The sequence below is a fragment of the Typopeltis vanoorti genome, chromosome 12, assembly GCF_054136105.1.
Source record: "Typopeltis vanoorti isolate ZY-2024b chromosome 12, IOZ_Tvanoo_1.0, whole genome shotgun sequence".
Classification (NCBI taxonomy): Eukaryota; Metazoa; Arthropoda; class Arachnida; order Uropygi; family Thelyphonidae; genus Typopeltis; species Typopeltis vanoorti.
Window position 1 is genome coordinate 110,634,105 of NC_143560.1, and position 22,370 is coordinate 110,656,474.

The 22,370-nt window shown below is 34.3% G+C and overlaps 1 protein-coding gene across 1 annotated transcript in view; it reads left to right on the top strand.

Annotated features, from left to right (window-relative positions):
• The window catches only part of shot (dystonin-like protein short stop), a 1,304,552-nt gene that overhangs the window by 335,405 nt on the left and 946,777 nt on the right, over nucleotides 1-22,370 (top strand). Inside the window, exon 21 of the mRNA XM_090402172.1 lies at nucleotides 3,999-4,061. Coding sequence (XP_090258298.1) covers nucleotides 3,999-4,061 — 63 coding nt within the window. The remainder of the gene's footprint in view (nucleotides 1-3,998; nucleotides 4,062-22,370) is intronic.

Sequence of the window (22,370 nt, forward strand, 5' to 3'; positions counted from 1 at the left end):
CACTGGAACAAAAGTTATAGGCTCTATTGGTTAGTGTTTTAATGATACCATATTGTTCATGGGGATAATGGGAACATTGGCAAATGTACCTGCCTGTGTGGGTGGGCTTCACGTGTGCTGAAGGCATGCAGAAAGCTATCTGCTAATCCTTCATTTTCCATTCATGCCAGCTGCCTTCTTTAAAAGCCTCAAAAAATTCCTACACTTCTTCCTTGGCAGAATTTTCTGTGGGACATAGGCACAAATAAGTCTTACTGTCTGGTTTTTCATTCTGTTATTTAACTGCATTATTAACTATTATTAATTTTATTTTCCATGGTAAACTGTATTCTAGAGTGAAGACTACTGAGGTGAGAGAGGAAAGAGTGTAATGTGTCTAATTTAAAGAGTCTTAATTTTCACTCCATTAAGTCTCTAACATGAGTTTCTTCCATCACTTAAGCCTTAACACACAGATTGTGATTATTCATGTTGGTGATATAGAACGCAAGGCGAAACATTACAGTAAGTTGAAATTTCAATTGTCTAGAGAATTAAACAGGCTGGCCTTTCTTAAAAAGTGTTAGGATACAGAAATATTACCCAACAGTGTGAAATTTAAAGTCACGTTCAAATCTTAAAAAGGCCCTCTGTATATACAATCATGCATTTTTGCTCTGCTATGAGAGCAGATTTCAGCTATGCATACCATCCTCACTGCTACCAGTGCAGCCATCAACATATTGCATTTGCAGCTCTTGGCTATTCTGAACATTCTCTTTGATATTTCAGAAGCCTTTGCTCGGAAAAAAGTTAATAAAAATAAAAAAGAAACACATCAGAAAGTACAACAGTCTTCTGAATTTTAAACCCTTACCTTTAGATCAACCCCTTTGTATACTAGTTAACATGTTGTCAAAAAGGCTTAGCAATGCTGCCATCAGTTCCCTTAGTCCTGTCCATAATTTTGCCATTGCTCCAAAGCAAGTACAAGCACTAGACCTAATGTTAAATATTGAATGTGGTATCTGTAAATTAGCTCTGGAAATAGCTAACCACGTTAAGTTTGATGCCAGCATTCTTTCTTGATCTTTGCCTCCTAAAAGAAGTATGTCATCTTGCCAACTCAGTGCCCTCAAGGAACTATGCAAAGATAGCAGTATACTCATCACCAGAGCTGATAAGGTTAGTGCTGCTGAATACAACAAACAACAACAAAAAAAATGGACATCATTCTCAAACTACTTCCAATGTAAAAAACTATTTTAAAACTTCTGTTGAGAATTTAACATTAAATCAGATATTTTGGCTAGCTTTGATGTAACATCACCATTCACCGATATTCCATTAAATGACACCTAACCTAATTTTTCCTCCTGATATTACTGAACTGTTTTCTTTTCCTATCCATTCTGAATATTTCTCTTGGAAGTACAAAATTTATAAATATACAGAGGGTACCTCTATGGGATACCCTCTCCCATCCCCTGTCATTTTTTTATGAAAGATTTTGAAAAACAAGTTCTTGACTCAGCATCTCTCAAACCTATCTGGTTAAGATACGTTGCTTAAAAAGAAGTCAATGGACACCTTAATGGGCAAGGTGCATCATGTAATGAGATGTGTTGGGAGCTGGTATAAAATGGAGGAAGCATATGATGGGAGCATATGCTGACTTGGGAACATATGATGCTCCCAAGTCAGTGCAGCTGTGTTCAGGTGAAATGACTGTGAGGAGGGGACCAATGGAGTTTGAAAGAGGCATTGTAATGGGATACCATGTTTCAGGCATATCTGTTTGGTAAATTGTTGACATATTATGCTATCCCCGGTTAAGAATCAATGATACCATACTGAGATGTAAGTGCAGGTAGTAAACTGCAAGTGCCACCCTCAGTGGGATGATCCACCACACTCACTGAACGGTGCTATGAAGGATAATATGTAAAAAAACTGCCATTCATTGGCTGACATGTTGAATGTGGAGTTCCAGGTATCAACTGGAACATGAATCTGCTCAAAAACATTCAGAACCAAGGCTCACATCGTGGGTTTCCATGGTAGGATCACAGTGCACAAGCCCCGCAATTACCCGAAGCAACATGCAGCATCATCTTCAGTGGTGCAAAGATTGTAAACAGGAACGTGGAAGCTTGGAAAGCTGTTATGGAGTGAAGAATCATGTTACACCCTCTATTGAGCAGATGGATGGGTGTGAATGTGGCAGATGCCCAGTCGACATCTCCGGAGTGCATAACCTAACTGAACTTTCGAGGTGGCATTGTGATGGTATGGTCAGGTTTTTCTTGGTTTCACCTTGGACCTCTGTTTGTAGTGCCATGAACATTGAACTCAGAGAGGTATCTAAACATTCTGGACAATGCAATGCTTCCTACTTTGTGGCATTTCTACGGAACTGACCATTCTCTTTCAACAAGACAATGCACCGTGTCATAATGTTGCTGCTTCTGTAACTGCATAGTTTGTGGACACGAACATCCCCACGCTTGACTGGTATTCACAGAGCCCTGATCTCAAACCTGTTGAACATCTGTGGGATGAACTAGAACATTGGGTGAGGTCAAGGAATGTCTGCCCCACAACATCTAGGACCTCATTACATGCATAAAGGTCCAAAATTCCCATTGATTACTATCATATGCTTATGGCAAGTAAATTTAGAAGAGAAAGACTATTTTTGAAATATGCATCTCATTTCAGAAATTAGCCTAATTTAAATAAATATGGTTGCATTAAACCTACCATAATATGAGAAACACTAATACTTTGAGTTCCCAGTTTACAACCTAGTCTGCCAACAGGTGTCCACAAAAGGTGCTCCACTTAGTTAGGTCTGTAGTCTTTTGTCGACGTGTTTCACTTAGTTTTGTGTTGCATCGGTGTGTGTGTGTGTTACAAGTCTCGTATCGTACTCCATGATAGTGTCTTACTGACTGAGATGAAATAATGGAAGAATTAAATATTTTTAATCCTTTCTTAGTGCTGTTTCACTTCGTTAGGCCTATAACATGAGTTTTGTCCAGCACTTAAACCTTAACACATGAACAAAAATGCTACAAAAAAAATTTGTGTAAAAGGAAGAATAAATGTGGATGGGCTAATGCAATCAGAAGTGTTTGAGTGTAGCATTTTGCAACCTACATATCTTTATATGATTGCAAACTATTTTCTTAAAATATTTTAATCGATATATTTTATTTTATTTTAATACTTAAAAATAAGTAGATGAATCATGCTATATAACAGGCTAAAGATAAAATTAAATTAATAATAAATCTTAAAAGCTTGTTGGAGGTGTTTGTCGGTTCATTTGAAGTTTAGTTTAATAGCAGAGTGGTTGGGAATCATATGAGATGCATGAAAGCAAAAGAAAGTGGCACAGTTTGCTGTGTTGGAAGTGACAAATTCGAAATCTACATAGTTCCAGTGATCTGTTTGAAAATCTTTGAAAATGTTACATTGTTTAGTTTAAACACATTTTACAATAAAATTGTAAAACATATGTAATATAATAATGTATATGCCTAATGCTGTCTGTTAATTTGGATAATTCTTCTCAGTGAATTGCAAAATGTTAATTATTGCACATTTTAAAATTTAAGAACTTTGGTAATTGAAAATAAATATGAATACATTATATAATACATTTTGAAATATACCTGCTCTGTTTCCACCTGTGCTAATTTCTACTAAATAGTTATTTGGCCAACATTACGAAGATAGAAACAAACATGATATGCAAGTATTAAAATACTGTTGTGTCCTGTTTTAGAAGATAGACAAGTAGCAGCTGATTATATCAGCTGGAAAAAAAATTTATAAAAAATCTATAATGAGAGTAATTGTGTTGGGTTGTAGGATACCTCTTTAGCACATGCTAGAAAATGATAAAAGGCTGTATATTTTTTGGTGAAATTTTACTGAATGTGTTATGCTTTGTCAATATGTTCACTTCCCCATCCCCATAATGATGATGATTTTAATTATTCTTTTTATAGATGACAGTCTCCAAAGATGAATTGTGTTGGCTACATGACAATTCACAGAAAGTGAAATGGAAAGTAAGTGAAATGGTTATTTTCGTTTTGAACATATATATACTCAAAATTTATTATGCCGATTGAGTAATTTCTTCAGGTTAGTTAACTAAGTGCATATTCTACTCACTTTAAACACATTGGATTTTTCAAGTTCCTTTGTGCTTCCTTCTCCCCCTCCTTTAGTTATAATGGAAAGGTTGTATATAGTGAGTTTTGTTTAGAATAACATCGATGCTGTGCAGCTGTGGCAAGGGCTTCTAGCTGGTTTGTTATAGTGAATAAAATCACTATAATGATGTTTGCTTTATCAAGAGTATGCTGTAATGTATACAATGTGATTGTTATCACTGCTTATGCTGATATAACCATGGTATTAAAAATATTAATTGCTTATACATATTATTTTATTACAACAGTTATTTAATTATCAACAGTCATTTTCATTTACGCTGGTGTGTTATTTGTCAAGTTTCCAAACGAATTCTTAATTTTTCCCCCCTCCTGACTGTGTGTGTCCATATTTATCTTTTTCCTACCAATTTTGCTTCATATATACCTTTTTTTAATCTTTATCTCCTATTTTGCTTAAATCAATCATAGCATCTTGAATTAATTATACATCTGCATACACATTTTTGATCATGCTTTTTTTTTTTTTTTTTAATTCTGGCTCTCAGATTTGATATATATATAAAAGCTTGGATGAATAATTTATATATATCCTCAGCTTTAAGTAAAACGCTGGTTATATTCCACTAATTTGATCCCTACCCAAAGTGGCCTTTTGCAGCTGTCCAATTTTTAATCCATCTAACTCGAGTGCTTCTAGATGTTTTTTCAATCTTTTGGGGATGGGGCCTAAAGCACCTATTATTATGGGAACAACTTTTGTTTTTCTTTTGCCAGATTTATTCACCTTTGGCTTGCAATTCACAATACTTTGTAATTTTTTCAGTTTCTTTTTCATCAATTCGGCTATCTCCTGGTACTGATATTCGATAGCATTATTCGATAAACTGAACACCCTTGTTTTCACTTCCCAGAATATTTTAGCTTTTTCATTCTCAATCACTTTTTTATCAACTTTATGCTTTCAGTAGTCTTTACTTTTTTTAATTTAAACCCATACTTTTTTACATAAATGCCAGTGAATTATCTTAGCTATATTATTGTGCCTTTTATGGTACTCAATTTGTGTGAGTTTGCTTCATCCACTTATAATGTGGTGTACCATTTTTTTCCTTCTCTTTGCACAATCTACATTTACTGTCTTCTTGAATTTTTTTTTATTTTTGCCTTCATAATGTTGGTTTTAATGGCATGTTCTTGTGCTGCAAAAATCACCTACTGTTTTTTTCTTTAGTGCTCCATTTCTCAACTGTTGCCAGGTCAAGTTGCTGTCCTCTATGCTGTGAAGGTATTTTCCATGCAATGCCTTATTTTTCCATCTTTTAGTTCTCACTTTTACTTAGTCTTGTACTCCAATTTTGTGTCTTCATGGGTTTAAATAAATCCTATTTCCTTACCTCGTTAGAAATTTTTCCGTTGTTTGCTGCAGATAATCATTCAGATTTCGTGTTTCTTTTTCAACAACTTGCTTTACTTGTAATAATCCTCTGCCTCCTTTTTTGTCTGATAGGTAGAACCTATCAATGTCACTGCGAGGATTGAGGGCATGGTGCACTGTCATTAATTGTTGAGTTTTTCGGTCTAAACTCTCCACCTCTGGCTGGATCCATTCAACAATGCCTGTTGAATATCTCAGAACAGGTATGGCTCATGTGTTAATTGCTTGTATCAAATTTCCAGCATTAAGCATTGGCTTAAGGAGTTTTCTTAATCAGCTTATGTATTCTGCTCTAGTTTTTTTTTATGTTAGTGTACAGAATTTCTGATGCTTCTAAAATTCCCAAATATTTGTAGCTATTCTTTCGAATTTTATTGCCTTGTTTTTTTGCCATTGAGCAGCTCGATTTCGTTCGGGTATTCAAACTTTCTTCTTGTTATTCCAGCAATTGCTCATTTGTGTAAGCTAAAATCTATTTGATATATCTTGACTGAATATGTACACAGTATTAAGCAATGATCCAAGTTCATTCTCTGATTTTGAGTACAGCTTCAGATTGTTCCATGTATAAAAGGTGAAATATCTTTGCACTTTTTTGCGCAGTTTGGTAACCATGAGCAGTTTTATCTAAAATTCTAGTAAAGGGGATCAATGACAAGATAAACAATAAAGGAGGTGACATATTATTTTATATATCTTATCTCTTATATCTTATCTGTTACCTATTTCTGTGTATAATTAAATTACCAACTTCACTAAAGGTTCTGTTTAAATAATAATTAGAATGCATTTGGTGTGCTCTGTAGATTTAGTTTTGAGAATATGGAAAATACGGCCTTGCCTACTCCCTATATACAGAAATAAAAAAGCGTTAGCTGATTTTTTTTTTTTCCCTGAATTTTTTATGAATATGGAAAATAGGTTTTACCTTGATTAAGCTGATGTTACACACATTTGCTGTAACAATATTTAATATTATTAAATAATCTTGAAGACTATAGCAGATCTATTTAAGAGTTCACAGAAAATATCTTCTATGCTAACATTGGGTTTAACAGACCACCTTACTTGCACCCTTCAATTATAATTTTAAATCTGTAAATTATGTACAAGCTACATTTGTATTTTCTGAAGATTCCATTTACATTATGTTGATTTAGTGTTTTGAATCATTTTTCTATTGGTACCATCATGTGAACAAAGCTTAAATAGGATTCTATGATTTCTTGACTATTTCTCTTAAAAGTGAAAATCTTGTCTTTATTCCTGTTTGGTCTAAATCAGCCTTATATATATATATATATATCTTGCACCTTATTATTGTCTTATTATCCTTCACCAATTATCCCTTCATTTTTTTTTCTTAGTCTTTAGCAAGTGTACAGGTAGTCCTCGACTTACGACTGCCAAAAATTACATATATCACATTGCTTTTGTATACGCGTCACAGCATCGCCATTAGTCGACAAGCAAAGCCTATCACCAATATGCAATAGCTGTTGCTAATTCACCCACTTCTAACTTATCACAGCCTTTGGCACATTAGTTGCTAATCAGCAGTCGAAGTGTTCGTTTCTCTCATTGCAATTTTTGTATCTCGTCGTAACCCTGTCATGTCCAGTAAGAGAAGTATACTACTGATGAAAATTCCAACATAAAAAAGAAGGCAAGGAAAGCTTAAGTTTAGATGTTAAAATGAAGGTCATTAAAGCATATGACAAAGGAAAGAAAGTCGGTGAAATAGCACGAGAAAAAAACTATTGCATTCAACTGTTTCAACGGTGTAAAAGATAAATCAAGAATAATGGAGGCAGCTAAAGGTACAGTTAATATGAAATGTACAATTTTAACAAAAAAAAAGATGAACAATTCATGAAATGGAGAAGCTTTTAATGATATGGATAGATGATCAAATCGACAAGAATATTCCTCTCCGTTTGTGTACGATTCAAACAAAAGCACGCAGCCTGTTTGACAATTTAAGGAAACAACAAAAAGATAAATACGACGAGCATACATTTAATGCTAGTAAAGGTTGGTTTTATTGATTCCAAAGCTGATTTAACTTATATAACATACGAATAACGGGAGAAGCTGGAAGTTTATTTTCCACTTCTTTAGACTATAATAAATTTAGTTTAATCCTTTATCCAAGTGTAAGCAAACAAAGTTTGCGCCTCAAGTATCTTCAGGACTGAGGCAACTCATCGTAAAGGTGGACCAAGCTCTCATCACTCTTTATCTCAGTATCTCCTGTAATGCAAAGCACATCTCCTTGCGGACATGTATAATGCTATGACCTCTCCATTGCTTCTGCCTTAGTATCTCCACTTCTGGGTCTGGCTCCCACTGATGAGACCTCAATAAAGGTCGAAACCGGTCTGGGTAGTGGCCCTTCCCTTAATGCATAGCATTATACATGTCCGCAAGGAGATGTGCTTTGCATTATGGGAGATACTGAGACAAGGAGTGATGAGAGCTTGGTCCACCTTTACTACGAGCTGCCTCAGTCCTGAAGATACTTCAGGTGCAAACTTTGTTTGCTTACACTTGGATAAAGGATATTATAGTCTAACCAAGTGGAAAATAAACTTCCAACATCCTTCTCTAAATCTAGAATAATTTAATAATAAGGTGGTACACCTTTTGGAAACTCGTATAAGTAAATTGACCTCTCCATTGCTTCTGCCTTAGTATCTCAACTTCTGGGTCTGGCACCCACTGAGAGACCTCAGTAAAGGTCGAAACCGGTCTAGGTCGTGGCCCTTCCCTTAATGCATAGCATTATACATGTCTGCAAGGAGATGTGCTTTGCATTATGGAAGATACTGAGACAAGGAGTGATGAGCGCTTGGTCCACCTTTACTATGAGTTGCCTCAGTCCTGAAGATACTTCAGATGCAAACTTTGTTTGTTTACACTTGGATAAAGGATTAAACTAAATTTATTAATTGGAGAAGCTGCTAGTTCCGATTTTGAAACTGCCAAAATTTTCAAGAAAAATCTGAAAGAGATGATAAAAGATGAAGACTATTTGCTAGAGCAGATTTTTAACGTAGATAAAATCAGAGTGTTCTGGAAAAGAATGCCAGAACGAACTTACATTCACAGAGAAGCTACATCACTGCCTGATTTTAAGGCATTTAAAGATAGGATTATGCTTCTTCTCAGAGGAAATGCTGCTGGTTTTAAATTAAAACCATTTCTTGTTTACTGTTCGCAAAACCCCAGAGCTTTGAAAAACATTGACAAGAATAAGTTGCTTGTTTACTACAGGATGATTTCCTACGGCTTTGATCACAATTGTTTTATTTGAAGACTGGTTCTTAAATTGTTTTATAAGTACATGCCTGCTGTCTTGAAAAAAACATTCCTTTTAAAATTCTATTGCTGCTTCACAATGCTCCAGAACGTTCTCTTCGCATCGGCGATTTGAATGAAAATATAAATGTGATGTATCTACTGCCCAATACAACAGCTGTGATTCAACCAATGGATCAAGGTTCGATTGCTACATTGAAGACATATTATCTGAAAACTACATTTTCTCAAGCAATAACAGCAGTAGACAAAGATGCTATAACATTACGCGATTTTTGGAAAAATTACAATATTAACCAATGTATCCAGAACATTGGAACTTCATGGAAGGAAGTATCGGAACAATGCATGCGAGGAATTTGGAAGAAGTTACTACTGCAGGAGACACTTGAAGAGTACAATGAGCATAGTATGTTAGAACAAATTGGTGAAGAAATCATTGAAATTGCAAGAAAACTGATCTAGAAATCAATATTACCGATATAGAAGAATTAGCACATCTTGAAGAAGTTGAACTGACTGATCAAGACTTGATTTTCCAAAACAAAAGAGTTGTAGAAGAAGAAAGGAATAATGAGGAAGATGAAGAAGAGAAATCATTAAAAAAATTTACTGTTAAAGGATTAGCTGAAGTATTTTCTAAACTAAATCAATGACTTCAGCTACTCGATCAAGACACTGATGGCTTCGCCAAAGTCGAAAAGCAAATTCAAGAAGCAGTCAGATATTATCGCAAAATATATGAAGAAAAAAAGAAAAAAAAAAACCAACAGACAACATTAACCAATTTTCTGATTAAAAATAGCTACTCCCGATCGAGAGTAATAACCATATCGACTAAATGAGTGACAGTTACTCACATGTTTAATTAAAGACACCGTTAATAAGTTTTTGTTTATGTTAACTAATATTTAAAGGAATTTCAAATTAAAGTAAGTGCACAATTTTTGATATGTGTTTATGTATTTTTTTCTTAAATTTTTCGTTTTTAATTTTGTATTTATGTATTTATATGTAAATGTGCTAATAAATAATTTATAAATGTTTATGTAAGTTTATACATTTTTAATCGTTTTAAGTTAAATAGAAACCTAATTTATGAAAATATTATAACAGAAATCAAACAAATCAAGAATTGAAAAAAGTCCTTGACTTTCCTCAGAATCGACTTACGATGGAGACGTTGCAACGGAACCCCGTCGTAAGTCGAGGACTACCTGTACTTGCATAAATCTTTCTTGAATTATTCGGTAGGGATTTCAGTCTCTAATTCTCCAGATCAATATTGAGTGGATGCAATTACTCTCCACTTACTAACCACCTCATAGTGGATACACTTATTCTACAGCCAGACTGGCTAAAAAAGCCTTTTGCAGGATTAAGAAAGATTTCATTTGCTTTATTCTTAATCTTAGCGTTGTCATTTTTTATATCAGGCGTGTCAACTAATGTTTGCATAAGATCTACATTGTCCATACAGATATACTTGCGATCTAGCTTTTTCAAAATTGGAGTATAAGGTATAAGATTTCTAATTTATGTTTAGACAAAGAAAAAATTATCGTAATATTATTTATTATTATTATAATTATCATAATATTAATTAGTTATAATGCTTAAAAGAATATCCAGTTTTTTAACCACACTGATTAAAATAAACATTTCAATTTGAACTTCCTGATGAATCAGCATTACTTATTCTATACTGCAACGAGTTCATAATTTTTGAGTAATTTGGTGTTAGTCAATGCATTTCTCAACCATAACTCCAAATGCTCGAATGTTAATGTGGTATGATATTTTGACTTAATAATGTTCATTTGTGAAAATGCCGATTCGCACAAGTATGTCAAACCAAAACAAGCATAAATATTTTCCGCATATTTTCTTAAGTTGGGATACTTTCATTCCGGTAAATATTTCCAAAATCTTTGTGTACCCTTGCTTTGACGTAAACATAATTTCTTATTGTTATTATTTCTTCTTCTAGCATAACAATATGCATATCAAAAATAGAGGATAGGTTTTCTGCTATTACTTCTGGCTTTATGTTGGTATCAAATGGAAAACTCATGAAGAGAATTACATTCTCAAGTTTCTTGAAATCTTGAAAGTGGTCATCAAATTCTGCAATTACTTTCCGAATTTCACCACTATATTTATTTCTGTTGAAATTAGCAAAAGCAGAACTACTTAATTGTGCAGTCATATTTGGAAAATTACATAAATTGTTATTTTCAAGCTTCATTATCAGTTGATTCAATTTTTCTTTAAAAGCATTGATAGAACTGATCATATCAAAAATTGTTTTTCCGGGACCCTGAAGTTCTAGGTTTAATTAATTTAATTTACTGGTTATGTCAGTCAAAAAAGCTAAATCCAATAGCAAAATATCATCTTTTAAATGTTCGTATTCGTCGCCCCTATTGGCAAGAAATTGTTTAATTTTTTTCAATTAAATCCCTAAATCTTTGAAGAAATTTGTCCTGACTTAACCACTGACATCAGTATGCATAAGCAGCTCAGAAGGTCCATCATTATCAATTCCTTCCATTTGCAACTTAAAAAGGCACCTTTGCAGAGTTTTTGCCCGAATTGAATTGGAAATCTTGAAAGCTGTGTTCATAATTTCTTTCATATTTAAAACTTTAGTACACAGCACTTGTTGATGTATAATACAATGATACTGTAAGAAATTAGGAAAATCTTCATCATGCCTACATAGCGTGATAAAACCGTTACGACGACCTGTTAAAGCTGGTGCTCCTTCTGTGGTAATTGACACTAGTTTATAAAGAGGCAGTTGAATAGTCTTGCGGTAACTCTTAAAACTGGTAAAACTTTAATGGAATGATAGTAAGTAATTCTTCTTTAGTAGAAAAGTCTTTAAAAGCCATTCTAATAAAAATAATCATTTGGGCGATGTCAACTGCATCAGTAGATTCGTCCAGCTGTAGTGAAAAGGCCTGACAATTCTTAATATCCTGCATTAGTTGCTCTTTTAGATCCGAATTTATTTCTTCTACTCATTTTGCAACTGTATTTCGTGATAACTGTATTTCTTTGGTAGCAGCAACTATTTCTGATTTATTTTCAAAATTACAAAACAACGATTCAGCTGCTGCAAGAAATGCTTTTTTTAAAAATTGCACCATCACTGAAGGGTTTCTTATGTTTGGCAAGAATATGGCTCACTCTTAACGATGCAGTTGTTGTCTCTGAGTTTGATATTATTTTAATGAAACATAATTTTGTTAATGGCCTGTGACTAGTGGTGTGCCACAAGGATCCGTTCTTGGACCACTGCTGTTTAATTTGTTCATAAATGATATAGGAAATGATCTGAGAGGAACAGTTCATTTGTTTGCAGATGATGCGAAGTTGGGTAGGGCAATAGTGAATGCAGATGACGTCAAAATTTTGCAGGATGATTTGGATAGATTGGAGGTCTGGGCTAAGGAGAATGGATGTCAGTTTAATGTGGCAAAATGTAAGGTTATGCATTTTGGGGTGAAAAGATTGGCGGCAGTTTACTGCATTGGTGGAACCGTGCTCCAGGAAATTGATGAGGCACGAGATTTAGGAGTGTTGGTAGATAAGGAATTGAAATTTAGGGGACACATTGCAAAAGTGACCAAAACAGCTCATCAAATCACTTGGTTGCTGAAGAATACGATGACAAGCAGAGACAAGCAGGTTATTGTTCCTCTGTATCGAGCCTTGATAAGACCCCATCTAGACTACTGTGCTCAGATTTGGTCACCTAGGTTTCTTCTTGATGGGGAGGAGGTGGAGAGGATCCAGAGGCGAGTGACCAAGATGATAGCAGGTCTGTGGAATGAACCGTATGAGAACAGGTTGAGGATTTGTGGGTTGCAAAAATTGGTTGATAGGCGGAGGAGGGGAGATATGATTGAGACATTCAAATTACTGAAGGGTTTCTATAAAATTAATTCAGAAGATATTTTTGAGAACAGGGCTGGTTTTGGGAGGACTAGGGGACATCCATGAAAACTGGGCAAAAGTCATCATCATCATCAAATTCCTGCCATTTACCCTCAAGGGGTGTACAGGATATGACAGTACTACACGAAAAAATTACATCATTACTAACTTCCTATCTACAATTTTCCTCCAAATCAGTCTGTTACTTGTCAAGACTCCAACATTATCAGATCTTATATTTCTATCGTCTAAGGCACTTTGTACCGTATCAATCCACCTATATCTTGGTCTTCCTCTGGGTCGTTTTCCTGCCAACCTGGCAGAGAACACTTGTTTTGCTAATCTTTCCTCTCCCATTCTATTTAAGTGACCATACCATATGAGATTAGCTCTGCTAACGCATTCCTGGATGCTGACAATGTCAAGTTCTTTCCTAATATCCTCATTTTTAATATGATATTGCCATTGATGCCATCTGTTCACGCCTCTAATCTTTCTCAGGACTCTCATATCTGCGGTCTCTAGTCTTTGGTCAAGTGTTTTACTTCTGACCCAGCTCTCAGATCCATAAGTTAAAATTGGTTTGAACACAGTCTTGTATACAGCTAATTTAGTGTTCCAACTGATTTCTTTCTTATTCCATATGAATTTATTCAATTGACTTCCCACCATACCAGCTTTGCTGATTCTGTTGTCTATTTCTATATTTAGTTTACCATCTTCAGTAAAAATTGTGCCTAAGTAGCTGAAATGTTTTACTTGTTCCACAGGTTCTCCATTCACAACACAGTTGACATTTTCAATGATTCTGCCTATTTTCATTGTCTTTGTCTTTTTATTGCTGACCTTCATACCATATCTATTACAACAGCTATTCAATTTAGTCAGAGAATCTTGCTGACTTGTAGCGGATTTATTTAGAAGTATAACATCATCCGCATAAAGCAAAGAGCTGACATTAACATCTCCAATTTTGATATCAGGTTTAATACCACATTCCTTCATAATGTGATCCATATAGATAATGAATAACAGAGGGGATAATGTACATCCTTGTCTCACACCAGATTTAACATTAAACCATCTTCCTGTACTTCCTTCAATTCTAACTGCTTACTCACAACTCAAATAAAGACTAAGTATTGCTTGATATAATGCCCCATTGACACCATATAACTGCAGCGTATTGAATAGCTTCTCTCTTGGCACCTTGTCATATGCCTTTTCCAAATCGACAAAACTTAAATACAGATCTTTGTTATATTCCCATGCTTTCTCGACTATTTGTCGTAAAGTGAAGATCTGATCCTGACAGCCTCTATTTGGCCTGAATCCAGCTTGTTCTTCACCAAGCTTTTCTTCCACAATTCTTCTCAACCGTTTCTCAAGTATACTTGCATAGATCTTGCCAGGAACACTCAGTAGGGAAATACCTCTGTAATTCTCACATTCAGTTTTATTTCCCTTTTTATATATGGGTACTATGAGAGCTCTACTCCAATCATCGGGAATTCGTCCCTCTGTCCAGGCTTTCTGAACTATGTAGTGCAGCCACTGTAAGACTCTTATACCACCATACTTCAGCATTTCTGGTCGAATATCATCTACTCCTGCTGCCTTTCCACATTTCAAGCCTTTGATGGCTTTTTCTACTTCAAGTATGGATATGTATTCCTGACTGCATGCCTGGTCAGTATTTTTTATCACTGTGCTGTCATCACTGCTTGTTTCATTTAGCAGTTTTTCAAAGTAATTACTCCATACTTCAAGGATATCTTTTTCTCCTGTTTTCATTTCACCTTTATCATCTCTAATTCCTTTTACAGCACTCTTTCCTCCATTCCTAAGCTTCTTCAACAACCTCCAGAATATTTTGCCACCTTCTTGATATTTATTTTCTATATTCTTGCCAAAGTCCTCCCATGACTTTTGTTTAGCTAGTTTTACACACTGTTTAGCTTTCTTACATTTGTCTCTGTATTCTGTAAGAGTAAAAGCTGACTTATTTGCCAGGAACTTTTGATATGCTTTCTTCTTTTACTTCACTGCCTCTTTAACTTCCTGTGTCCACCAGGGAGTTCTGATTTTTTTATCTTTGCACACAACCTCACCACATGCCTCTCTGGCAGAATCAATCAATGTTTCCTTCAGAGTTTGCCACTGAATCTCCAAGGTTTGATTCCTGTTCTCAAACTCTTTCATTTTCTTTTCAATAATATTTCTGTATTTTAGTCTACAGTTCACATCTGAGAGCTGCTCAACTTTTATTCGCTTTAAAACTTTCTTACATGTTATTCTTTTCAATATGAAATTCAATTTTATTCTGCTCAAGACTAAATAGTGATCACTTCCAATTTCAAATCCTCTGTACACTCTGGTGTCCTGCACCAGGGAGAAAACATCACTATCAACAATAACATAGTCAATGAGACTTTTCTTATTCCTAGCCTCTTCTCTCCATGTGAATTTGTGCACATTTTTATGTTGGAACATGGTGTTAGTAATAACCAGTCCATGTCCTGAGCAGAAATCCAACAGATATTTGCCATTATTATTAGCTTTGCTCTTTTCTCCAAATTTTCTGGGCAAAAGTGTAGTTAGTAAAGGTGTTAGAGCTGGGTTCTTTACTTTTAGAGTAGTGAATGATTGGAATGCGCTCCCTGAGTCTGTGGTGGATGCTGTGACAGTGAATGAGTTTAAGGCGAGGTATGATAGATACTGTATGAATGTCAAATAGTTGTGATGAATATGATTTGGGGCCTCCCTCGATGAGTCCAATGACTCCCTGGAGTTGCCCGTAATAATAGTAATAATAATAATATAACTGCTGTAATGACAAACTTTTCTTCAATTCTTGAATTTTGACTTTTCGTAAATCACTGTTACTTGGATACACCGTTTCATAGCTGCTGCACTGATTTAAAGTGTCGTTCCAAGTTCCATTTTTTCGGCAGAGAAACACTTCCATTGCAAATCAAACAACAACATTTGTCTTTGATCATAATAAAGAAATAATCATGTTCCCACTCTTGATAATAGTGATGTGTCTTTGCTTTTTTTGTAGTAGTCATGATAGTACAATTTTAAATTATATAAAAATACTTTAAACTTCAAATTTTAAACTTGTAGCAGAGCACTAGCACAAAACAAATAACCGAGTTTATAATACTGCTATCGTTTATACATCAAACTTCATGTGTTATGTTTGTACAGTGCATCAAAGCGAACAAAAACCCAAAGTGGGCATGTCATGAGGGTGCATACATTTCCAAGTACACTCCACAACAAAAGTCTCATAGTGGGAAATTTAAATATTTTTAACTAATATTTGTAATTTTTCTATTGAAATTTTTGAAATAAAATTCGATTTAATATAATTGAATTATAAACTGGAATTATTGTACAAAAAATATTTATTTTAAGTTTTTAATTAACGTAAATTTTAAATAGAACCATAATATAGATTATTATTTGATAAATAGGTTAACACTATTTATTTTCTTTATCGTATTCGGACTCATCTATATATTATTTTGAAAATTGAGAAAATAAAATTGCGATTGATCCAAAAGCATTATGTGATCTACCCATAGATCGAGATCGACGTTATTGATTTGCTACTTCAGCAAATCCTCTGCTGGCTGTCATGTTTTTCCTCTTGGTTGCTTGAATGTTCCATAGGTTTCTGAGATATTTATGGGATATCAGACTTCTAATAATTAGGCTAATGGTCTTACACCAGGTGAGGAAATTCACCTGTACTGCTGTGATGACATTCATGAACTTCTGTGCACATGATAGGATTTGAACTACAGCCTGTTAAGTAGGTAGATTTAGAAGGGTCTCATTTATTTTTAACTTTTTTTAATCCTCAATATCACCAGTTCCTTATACTGATATGTATTTCTCTAATTCCCCTGCTAGTTGTCACATCTTTCTTAGTGGATGCTTAAGTATCCTATAGGTTTCTAACTTATACTAGATGGTGACATTTAAAAACAATAGATAACCATTTTTATTATTTCAGTCTATTCATCAAATTTTATGCCGAGTTTGTATTAGAGCCTCCATAGTTCAGTCAGTATAGACGAAGCCCTTTGGTTGGAAAGACCTAGGTTTGATTTCCCATCAGTGACAAGAGGAACTTTATCTGGTCTCATACGGAGGTAGAGGATTTTTTCCTTCCGGAAACACGTTTTTTTTTTTTTTTTTTTTTTTTTTTTTTTTTTTTTTTTTTTTTTTTTTTTTTTTTTGCCCCTCAGAACAGGCAAACTGGCCCCTTGAACACTCTGCTACAAAGAGCCAGTTTGCCTGTTCTGAGGGATGAAAAAACAGAGTTTCCAGGAAAGAAAAAATCCCCTACTTCCATATGAGACAGGTCGGTGGGGGGGGGTAGTACTAACAAAAAGTCGCATCTAATGTAACATATGGATCCTACATTAGAAGCAGAATAAATGTGCAGAGGAGAAAGAAGATGCTAAGTTTGTATTCTTTATTCAGTTGATGTTCATTATATGAATCAACTCTCAGTAATATATTCCAAGTAAAAAAAAAAAACAATATTGTCACTTGCCACATTCATTATTCATCACTAGATCATTTGAAGCATAACCCTTTACAGCCCAGTTGGACATTGCTCATCTTCATCAGAGAAATATGAGAAACCAGACCATTTATAAGAATGTTAGTTTGATCAAAAGAAGTATATAAAATTATTTTAGCTTAAAATCAGAAATAAAGTAATAAATAAAAGCTAAGCTTTGTATTAATAGAGTTATCCCTTTTTTGCTAATCCTAATTTAAAAATATGAACTAAACACACACAAAAAATTATAGTATAGAAAACTGGCCAGCATAATCACACTGGGCTAGATGTTTTGATGAATTGTCATCAGATAAAGGATAGAAAAATTTACGAGTGTGCTGAGTAGTTCACTAGATATTAAACGTTTGGTTGATTTGAGAAGTGGAATGAGGTAGTTTATTTAATTGCAATAGGGGCAGGATTAGATGGGATGCTTGTGTGTCTATGGCATATTGATTGATTCTTATTGCTAGAGATTCATAGCAGTATAACTAATTTTATTTTCTTGTACATCAGTAATGAGTACCTTCTCAATATCATTGGTATGTTTTAATTGTATGGTATGTAAAGATACTTCAGTGGTGGAATTTTTTTTGATATAGATCAGCTTTTCCCAAATTTTTCCTGTTTTTTTCCTATTTTTTCCTACAAATTTTTCCTCGCGGTGCTATTAACGGCAATGCTTGCTGGCCTTAATAGCACAGTATACATGCAAAATGAGGAGTGCCTGATTTTCAAACATGTTTGAACTTGTTGCAGCATTTAAAACCATTCCAGACAAATATTAATTTTGATAATTTTTGACGGAACACTTGTTCACTTTCTGCGGAACACAATATGGGAAATCCTGATATAGATGATGCTTTTGTTTGTAATTTTTCTTTTTGGTGGGATGTAAATAGTCAGGTATGGGAATATTACAGTCTGAATAATGTTAAACATAATATTACTTTGGTGTATCCAAAGTAATGTTACATCCAGGGGCTAGCAGTTAAATTTGTAAACATTATTGTGGTTTTGTGTGTTCAGTACATTTTTTATATTTACAAATTTAGGGACACAAAACACACATGTTGAAATGATTATGGGGACATAAAAAATACACAACATTTCATAAACAAAATTAAAAACATTACACTCAACAACCAAGATTTATTAGTCAGCTTTGACATAACTTCTCTTTCCCCAATGTCTCGATCAATGATACTATCTTGCTCCTACAGAACATATTTCCACATGAAATCACAGCCCTCTTTGCCCACGTACTCTGCTCCGGATATTTCGTGTGGCAAGCAATTTTTACCTTCAAAAAGAGGGTACAGCCATGGGCTCACCCCCCCCCCCCCCAATAGCTCACTTTTATATGGATGACTTTAAGCAACGAGCTCTAGAGTCAGCATGCCTAAAGCCCAAAATGTGGCTCTGATACAGCGACAATATTTTCGTCATTTGGCCCCACGGCCGCGAAGCACTAATTACATTCCTTAGCCACCTTAACAAACAACACAAACGTATCCAATTCACCATTGAAATAGAAAAAAACAACTCTCTTCCATTCCTAGACACACTCGTCACACGTCTTCCCTCAGGCTGTCTTTCCTTCTTGGTCTACTGCAAACCTACACACACACACACACAGGCCAGTACATACACAAAAATTCTTATCACCACCCAACACAAAAACTAGGTGTCATAAGCACCCTTAAACACAGAGCTCAAACTATTTGTTCAAATGAACAAGCTCTAAACCAATAATGCAAGATCATCAACCATACATTTATAAAAAATGGATACAGTAAAAAAACTATTCACAAGAGCTTCCACAGAGACACTAGTAAAAAAAAAAAAAGATTTCCAGAATGCTATTGCCATACCTTATGTTAGAGGCATTCCCGAAAAAATAGAACACTACACAAATACAACATCAAATCCACCTTTAAACCCCCGACAAAATTAAGACACCTACTCTGTTCTTCCAAAGATCCTCTTCAACACCTAGCCCACCCAGGAGTATACAAAATACAATGCATATGTAACCTACCATACATAGGAGAAACAGGGCAAACTATCCCAATTAGGAAGGAAGAACACAAACGACACATTAAATACCTCCATTTTGGAAAAACTGGCCTTTCTGACCACGCACTCCAAACATACCATAGAATTGATTGGAAAAATACCAAGTCCCTACACCACACCAAAACCTGGTTCGAGAGGAAATTTAAAGAAGCATGTGAAATGCTCAAACATAGTCCAAATCTGAACAAAAATGATGACCTAACCATTCCAAGAATGTGGAGGACCCCCATTTGCAACCTTTATAGCAACCAGAACAAGCCAAAGAAAAATCCAACTACAAGAAGACTTGGTGAAGTGTTTTTTTTCCCCCCCTTAACATTTAATAGCAACTTGAACTGTACAAGTCCTGAAGAAAATCATAGTATAACAATCTGTAATTCTGTACAAATCCAGAAGAATCTTAGTACATGAGGACTTTAGCAGAGTTTATTATAGTTTTTATTTATTTATTTAATTTTTTAATTTTTTTAAATTATTATTTTATTTTATTTAATTATCACTAGAGGTCAGGCTAAGAAAAAGATTAATTAACAGCATAGATTTAATTTACCAGTATAGAGTGCAAGAGCATGTAGCTTGGTTCATTATACACATGTATCCTTCTGATGATGACCTCAATACAGGGGTTGAAACGTCAAGTGTTATTTTATTAATAATTAGTAAAATAATCATTTCAACATGTGTGTTTTGTGTCCCTAAATTCGTAAATATGAATGCTGATCACCGTGAACCTTTAAAAGAAAAAATATATTTTTTAGTTTATCACTTGTTTGAACATTATTAAGCAAATTTAAAAACGATATCTCAAAAGTAAAGACAAAATAGGTAAATACACAATTAAAATAATCACTCCGTATATTAGCTGCCTTCCCATTAATTTTGGGAAGTAAAAATACATAAAGTTGGCTATCTCATTCTACCTATAATTTCATACATACACACCAGAACAGCCCCTTTAGGTATATTTATTATGCAACTGATTAAAAAAATTTAATGTTTATGATTGAAAACACCTACAAATTTTTTTTTAGGCACATAAAGGATCCCCCCCCCCCCCCCCCCCCCCAAAGCCAATATTCTCTCTTTCTTTGATGATTCTTCTCTGTACACAAACATTTATGTTCCTAAACCTTAGATATCATTTGCACACTCCTCATTAATGATCACAACCTAGCAGAATGAACAAAATTATATCCTTCACATATTCTTTCTCTAATTAAAATAGTTAAGTCTGAAACTTTTTTCACATGGAATGATAGCTTTGTGTACAGATTTTTCAGTCTTCCCATGGGGTAGAACATTAGCAGGTCAGCTTACTGAAACCTGCATGAATGATATCATATGTATTGGTAAAGAGAATGCTATACAAAAAAAAAACCTTCAGCTCTTTGAACACCTTTAGCCACAGGTTTTCAATTTTCTATTAAATATGAAGTTAAAAAAAATCCATATTTTTTTAAATATGACTATAAATAAGACCACCACATTAATGTGACTCTAAATATGACTCTAAATAAGGCCACCAAAATTACTACAAACCCACACGCTTTGGTAATTATTTTCATTTCCCTTCTTATAAAACAAACAAACAACAACAAAAAAACCACCTGTGATATTAACACCATTCATTAATGCATTAATACAAATACACATCCTCATCTACTGCTTTAACCACTCTACTGGCCAAAACGTCTATGGACGTCAAAGTTATCATGGATGCGAAGTGCATATCAAAATTATAATATCATTGATATTACATTGAAATATATGATGGATACGAAGCATACGAAGATGCATATTTGATCCATAATGGCCAGTGAGGGGGTTAAACCAAGAAAAATCACATGCATGCCTTGAAGATATCATCCATTTCCTGCAATATTTTCAACAGCTAATTGACTATGCAATTCATTTGGGCAAAAATAGTGCCCTCATCTCACAATGAAAAATCATATATCATATCATAAAATTCCCACATATTCATATCTACGAAGTGATCAGACATATTCAAAGGACACAGTCACCACCATTGATAAACTACAAAATGTATTAAAACATAAAATCACAGTAACAGAGTGATGTATGTCCATGGCATAACACTGTTTACAAATTTAACTGGTTTGTTGTTGCATTACTTGTTACACTGGATCACAATTCGTTCTTTAAAATCATGTTCAATTGAACATTATTGAGATTGCAATATTCCCATATCTATTTACATCCTACAAAAAAAAAAAAAAAAATATATATATATATATATATATATATATATATCAACAAAATTTCCACCACAAATTTATTCACATGCCATACATTTAAAGCACTGATATTCAGAAGGTCTGCATTATTGATTTCCATGTAAATTAAATCTAGGTATTACAGTGCTTAAAATCTCTAGCATTAAGTATGCCATAAACACACAGATGCTATCTATCTCATCTTACTCTCTTAGCATTTACATCAAATAAACTACCCCCCTCCCCCTTTACTTCCAAATGAGCCAGACTCTGACTAACCTCTAGTGAACTACTCAGTAAGCTCATAACTGTAGGCTTTTCTTATCCTTTATCTAATGATGATCCACTGAAACGGCCAGAAAGGCATCATAATGCTGACTGGTTTTCTTTATTGCACTTTCCTCTTGTGCTTAACTCATATTTTTAAATTTCATAATATTTAAATCTGTTGCTTTCCAAAATTTGTTGTATAGTTTATTCCTACTTTTTTGATGTATTGTTACTTCAGTATTTCGTTTTCACCTCCCACATTGTTTACCCAATCTCGTATAGTTTTTAAAAATATTTCATCAAAATGTCACCATCATCCTGATCAT